At 43.8% G+C, this 6,898-nt stretch overlaps 1 protein-coding gene across 1 annotated transcript; it reads left to right on the top strand.

The window, feature by feature from the left end:
* Positions 1-865: 865 nt before the first annotated feature.
* LOC125548292 (cyclin-B1-3-like) lies at positions 866-3,930 on the top strand. Its single transcript, XM_048711939.2, has 7 exons — positions 866-1,090; positions 1,898-2,214; positions 2,307-2,438; positions 2,544-2,795; positions 3,002-3,160; positions 3,252-3,430; positions 3,623-3,930. The coding sequence occupies exons 1-7, from the start codon at positions 1,027-1,029 to the stop codon at positions 3,759-3,761; spliced, it is 1,242 nt and encodes a 413-aa protein (XP_048567896.1). The 5' UTR covers positions 866-1,026; the 3' UTR covers positions 3,762-3,930.
* Positions 3,931-6,898: the final 2,968 nt, after the last annotated feature.

Below are 6,898 nucleotides of genomic sequence, written 5' to 3'. Positions count from 1 at the left end.
TGTAAACTACGAACATTGTCAAGTGTTGTTATAAGTACCATAGTCTAAGTGGTTTCTAAAACCTAAAGTTATCGAATTTCAAATAACCCTAGGTTTGAATTGGACCTTGCTCCATTTGTATTCGATACCAAGTATGTTTGTCTGTTGCCCAAAATATATATGTTTGTTGTTTGCCCATTTTATTTTATTTTGTATGGGATGTATCATTTGTTAATCATTTATATGATTTTTAACTAGAAATTTAGTTAGCTACATTATTCAAAGGTGATTCCAATCGGCCAAATAGGATCCAATAAAAGCCATAGAAGTTAATCCTGCATGAAAAAAAAACTTACCACATGAACTAAAATGCCACCCGACTAAATATATGTTAAACCAGTTAGGTCTCTTGAACTTTAAAACTAACGTAGCAAATTGCATAACGAGATTTAATGCCCACATTTTGAAAACTCTATCACATATATTGAAGCTTCATTTTATTTTAATTATTAAAAGACTCCTATGTGTTGCTAAATTGTTAAGCATTTATTTTTAAATAACTATGGGTTTGAAATGGGACCCTACGCCATTTTACGCAACAGGTAATCTAGTTGGAAGAAAGGAGGTTGGTGAATCGCAATGACAATTATGTGCGCGCAATCTGACGGGCTGGACGATGACAATCAAACGGTGGAAAAGGAAGCCGATGGAAGCACCAGATCCGTGTCAAAATCGTCAAAGTACTTTCCATCTTTGAGGTATAATTCGAGTTTCCCCCCATTGTTCCACAACAATTTATATCAGCGAATCACGGCCGTCTGACTGTGCGCTGTCCCACCGTCGGTTTCCAACAATTAAAATAAGTCGACCGTTGGAGACGCCTCGGAAATTCCCCCTACAAAGCAAATCGCCCCGCCGCCAGCCCTCCTTCCCGTCTCCTCTTCAGTTCCTTCTCCTCCAGAACCACAAAGAACGTCTCGCCGTCGTCGAGATCACGAACAGGGAGGAGAGAGAAGAAGAGTTCCAGAGTCCTCCGGGAACGCGGCGATGGCGTCGAGGAGGCAAGCGGTCGCCGCCGCCAGCGATGCTCTTGCTCAAGAACACAAGGGCGGTGAGTCTCCCCGGCTTCCCCTTTCTTGGCCTGTTTATCTCCTCGCTGCCGGTGGCTAGTAGGGCGGGGGAGAAGTAGCGGGCGAGGCCTTGTTGGTTGGTACGGGTTCATCGGATTCTTGGATTGATCGTGTGTGGGTGTTCTTGGCCCGTCTCAAGGAGCTCTAGGTTTTGGTTTGGAGGTCTGTTGATCGAGTTGCTGTTGTGGATTTTCTTCGCGTAGATTCGATTGTCTGGTGTCGAAATCTTTCGACGCTTGGTTCTGCCGATGTACGGATGTAGTACGGATTATCGTTCCTTTTTCGCGGGGGGATCTTTGGACAGCTCGATGGACGATGGGTATCTGCTTGTTTGGGGAGGGGTTCTTCCTGTCGAATTTGGTCCCTTCAAACCCTAGGATTTCTTCCGAGGCGCACCTGGATATGAAGTTTTTAATTGTCGCGCTGGCACATTTCTTGAATTATGGACATGGCTTTTCTTGATATGGAAGATTTCTTTGCTTGGTTGCGGCGACAAACTAGATATCCTGCATTATTTTTGCGAGTTTCTCTTTTATGTATGGCATTAGGGCTCTATTTAGGACTCTTGTCCCCTTTTGTGGTAAAGATGGTGCCTTGGGAGATCTCAATTGTGTTTCTTGTTGCTCGTTAGTTTGGTTTCTTGTTCTTAGCTGTAGGCTCCTTGAATCCCCCTCCATGTGGGTTCTTCGTGTTTCTAATAGTGTGCAAGATTTGTTGTAATTCTTGTTCTTATTGTTGTACTTCACCTAATTTCAGTACATCCTCCTCTGAAATTTCATTTTGAGCAGATGCCAAGCCTGTCAGGAGACCGAAGGCCGCGGCTGGCCAACAACCAGCAGCGAGACCCCGTCCAGCCCTTATCGATCTCAGTAATCGGATGAGTGGCCGGGCTGCTCTAGCTGTTCCAAATCGTCCTAAGGCAGTAGCTGTTGCAGCGGCTGACAATTGTAGGAAAGCAATAAAGAAGCAGAAGGAGAACAACAGAGTGAAGCCCGAAGTGGTCGTGATAAGCTCGGACTCGGAGAATGAAAAGAAAAATCCAGGCAAGAGAGTCGCCTCCTGGAGGGCGCCCCCGCTTACCGCAATTCTAACCAAATGCAGCAGGGTATGAAGTGTGATGTGATATTATGTGCTGACATCTAAGCCTTGGTCTCTTGGTCCTAAGAATCGCTAGCTGAATTCTTGTTCTGGACACAGGAATCTGATGGGGTGATCTCCAGCACGAAGAAGGTCTCGGCGACATACAACATCGATAAAGCTGATGCTCACAATGAGCTCGCGGTGGTAGATTACGTTGAAGACATTTACAGGTTCTACAAGAGCACTGAGGTGAGCCCTTCATGTGAAGTAACTGTACAGTTAGGAAGTTGTTGTACTCCTATCTGGTAACAGTCAACTTGTGTATTAACAGTTGTCGTATGGCTGCGTGTCCAGGGAAGCTCCCGACCTCTCTGCACCTACATGAGCTCACAGACTGATATCAATGAGAGGATGCGAGCTATTCTGATTGATTGGCTCATCGAAGTGCACCACAGGCTTATGCTGATGCCAGAGACTTTATATCTCACGGTCTACATCATTGATCAGTACTTATCCATGGAGAATGTGCTGAGAAAGGAGCTCCAGCTCGTTGGCGTAAGCGCCATGCTTATATCATGCAAGTATGAAGAAATATGGGCTCCACTGGTAGGGTTTCTTCCTTCCCCTGCTAGTTTACACTAGTGATGATGCTGCTGCTGTTTGATTTGTGTAAATAGTGCTGCTAGTTCTGTTTCTTTGGGTAATTCAACTATGGTTACATAATCAACTGATGTCTGTCAGATCAAACTTGACCAGACTTGCTTGTGAAATCTGATTATTTAGTACGTCAAACATACACGTTTGCTTTACAGGTTAAGGAGCTTTTGGTTCTATCAGACAATGCATTTAGCAGGGAGCAGGTCCTAAGCACGGAGAAGTCCATACTAAACAAGCTCCAGTGGAACTTAACAGTTCCGACGGTGTATGTGTTCCTTCTTCGATATGCGAAAGCTGCGATGGGTGACAAGGAGGTAACCCACCCACCATTTTCAGTAGTACAGATTTGTGTTAACGCGTTGATCAAGATATTATTTGCTGTGTGCTTAATGCAATGCAATGCAGCTGGAGAACATGGCATTCTTTTATGCTGAGCTCGCACTGGTCGACTACTCGATGCTCGTCTACTCGCCATCCGTGACTGCGGCAGCGGCTGTGTACACTGCTCGGTGCACCCTGAACATGAGTCCGCGATGGAGCGATATCCTGGAGCACCACACCGGCTTAGCCGAGTCGCAGTTGATGTATGTCTTCTTCCGGACTTGGCCTTGCTTTTCTGAAATCTGGTTGTTTACTTACATCTATCAGACTTGAACCACACTTGTAATTATGATGCTCACCTGCTACTGTCTTCAGAAAATTGATTTCTGTATGCATTTGGATAGAATTGACTGAATGTGATCTATGTTGTGATGTATGTATGTTTGGAACTGAAGGCAGTGCGCAAGGCGACTGGCAAGCCTGCACTCGACGGCAGCGGGGAGCAGCAAGCAGAAGGTGGTCTACAACAAGTACGCGAATCCCAAGTTTGGGGCCGTGTCGCTCTACTCACCGGCCAAGAGACTAGCCATCTGAGCGCTCGTTTGCTTGTATCATCTCTTCCACATTACCATTTGATGGATAATGTATGTATAGCCACACAGTATGTTCATATTGGGAGACAATGAAACTTTTGCTCTGTCGGCGCTCTGCCATCCTATTAGTACATTTTCGTTTATATATAACCACTTGATTTGGTATTTTCGTTTTTAGCACTAATTTTGGTTGATAAAATGGCATGTCAGGTGCGCTGCCTCTTTTATTCGTATAGCAAAAGTGGGTGAAAAACTTAGGAATCCCAACTTGATCTCTTCCCAGTTGATATTATTCATTCATTTTACGTGCGAAAAATGGAGAAAATGTTTCCTTTGTTTGAGTTTCAAAGAAAAAAACAAAGAAATTTGACGGACCACTTAAACCTCTTTTCTTCATTACTACGAACAAAGAACAAGGCAAGAGACATAAGTTGTGAAAATATCATGCAAAATATTAATTTTTGGGGATTGAAAGCTTGGATTAGAAGGCTGATTTTCATATTATAAAGTCGGCTTCAATAGGATGGAAATGTTGGGAAGTTGAAGACTTGGGTTTGGGAGGTAGGAAGCTCAAACTTGAAGAATTTGTGTCAAGGTAGGTTGAAAGTTTGTGCAATCCAGGTTGAAAGCTAGCCTTTGGAGGGTAGGAAGCTACACAATGCCAACGACAATGCCATCACTCATCGGAATTACCGGCCCTAGATATGGAGGCAAAAAGAAGCTTCACACTTGAGCCAATAGGCCCGGGGCTAGAAAGGAGCTAATTCCAGGGTGGCAGCTTAGTACATCTTTCCATATACTCTATGTCATTGTCTTGGGGGTTTGTTTCTTTTTGGTTAGTCGTTATAGTGTACTGGGTAAATCCTATTGGACGCTCATTGCAGCTAGCTTATGATCCTAATTTTGGGAAACCTCTAGAACGTTCTTTTTGGTTTTCATTTTCATTTTTCCTTTTAGTTTTTTTTCATTTTTTGGGTTTTATTTTCTTTCAAAAAAGTACTCAAAATATTAAGAATGTTCAAGTTTTCGGAAAATTATCACAATTTTTTTGAAAAAAAATTCAAAATGTTGAAAATGTACACATTTTTCTTAAAAATATTAAAATTTAAAATGCTCACGTTTTTTCTGAAAATGTTCATGATATTCTTCTAAATCATTCACATTCATTCAAAACATGTTCTTAAAATTTTCAAAAAATGGTCACTTCTCTAAATAAATAAGTTTCATGTTTTATAGAAAAACAAAAAAATAACTTGAAACTAATAAAAGTGAAATAACCACACAGATGCTAGCAACAGTACATCACGTTGCACTAAAATGAGTCAGCCCACCCGAGCCGCTATCCTATGCGGCAACATCAAATAGGAGGTATGTGTTACACATCGGTTGAGAAGGTCATATGTGACGCTTATTGTGTCAAAATGCCCATGTTTCACACATGCCTGCCCCCGGTAGGCTAGCCCATTAACGTTGTTGGTGTAGATTCCGGCAAAACCTTTGGTATAGTACTGCGACTAGCCAGAAAGTCCAGAGGAGAAACTGGAAGCAAGATTACCTAGGTTCAAGCCCCTGTGGTGGAGGTAAAACCCTACTCATGCTCTTATTGTATTGATTGGATGGGGTACAAAGAGTACAAGGGAGATTGTAATGATTGTATGTATACCAAGGGTGGAGAATAATGATGTCTATTGACTAGCCCAACCCCGACTTATAAAGGACGCCATGGGCTAGGGTTTACAGAGTCCTAGTCGATATCAAAGGTAGTTCAGAGGTGTCCATGAAAATTGGGCCTCCTTGTCTTGCACGACAAGGATGTTGGTTCTTTCCTTCCGGATTGCCAAAAAGATGGGCTGAAGACTGTGATGGTGTCCTGGACTAGGGGGTGCTCACCATGTTGTCACCGGCCTGGAGGACCGGGCCGAGGACACCCCCCCATGATGATTTACTGATGGGTCATGCTCGTCGGGCCCAAAAGCGCTAAGAAGGGATATTTCCAAAGACTTGGCGTCTACTCCAAGACTTAGAGGTCGTCTATACCAGGATCTCACCAGATCAATATGGCCATGGAAGACAAAGAGAAGACTGCGTTTATAACTCCATGTGGCATGTACTGCTACGTATGCATGCCTTTGGGGTTAAAAAGCATGGGGACACGTTCCAGAGAACTGTTCAAATTGGTTTCAGCTGCAGTTGGACAGGAATGTGGATGCTTACATGGATGATATTGTTGTCAAGATCAAGGATCATGCGACCCTCATTCAAGACCTGGAAGAGACCTTTTCCAACCTGTGGAAGATAAGACTCAAACTCAATCCTAAGAAATGTGTCTTCGGGGTGCCCTATGGTAAACTTCTCGATTTCTTCGTGTCGCATCGGGACATTGAAGCGAATCCCAATAAGATTGTGGCATCCCCTTTTGAATACAGTGGGTGACCACTGTATTCAACTGGGAGGCCGCATACGCCAGCCCAGAAAATCAACCCGGTGCATGCTTTTACAATCCTTAACAGTGTACGAGCCATTCAACCAAAGGATGTTTTATTGATCTATCCACTTTACAGTGTCGACTAAAAGGGTTCCAATTTCAACACTGTTGAGGTCAGAACGGCCCTAGTAGTCGTGGTGACTAATTCAGAGATGACTGCAGCAGAAACTTCTACAATGGTAGCGACACGGTCCTCGCGCGGCTCCATTCCATAGGGGTCTGACTAGGTGCTCTCTCGCATAGTGTGGTATCAACTACATATCCTTAAGTGCTTCATACCTTGCTATGTTAAAAGCCGTGAGTACATTGAATGTACTTGCTAGCTAAAACTCACAAAACAAGCACCCAAGAAATACCACTGGTGCAACGACGTGCTATATAAACGGTTTTTACCCCCTTTCTGGGACAGAGTTTTAAACCGTTGCCTTGCCTGTCTGTATGATTGGGGGGGTCCTTCCCACACGGCACGGAAACCATCAGCGATAGGGAGTAGGAATGCATACGTTTTGCAGAATTAAGCATATGCGATGCATGCATCTATCCCTAACGTGGGTCCTCACACAACTGTTTGTGATATATCGCGTACGGCATATCCCGAATGCTCCATCATTGCTACTCGTGTGTGCTGGCACTACCATCGCACACCGTATCCT

Source organism: Triticum urartu, chromosome 3A (genome assembly GCF_056163025.1).
Source record: "Triticum urartu cultivar PI428250 chromosome 3A, HENAU_Tu73, whole genome shotgun sequence".
Classification (NCBI taxonomy): domain Eukaryota; kingdom Viridiplantae; phylum Streptophyta; class Magnoliopsida; order Poales; family Poaceae; genus Triticum; species Triticum urartu.
Note: the sequence above shows the minus strand (reverse complement) of the source record. Positions and strands in the feature narration are given on the sequence as shown.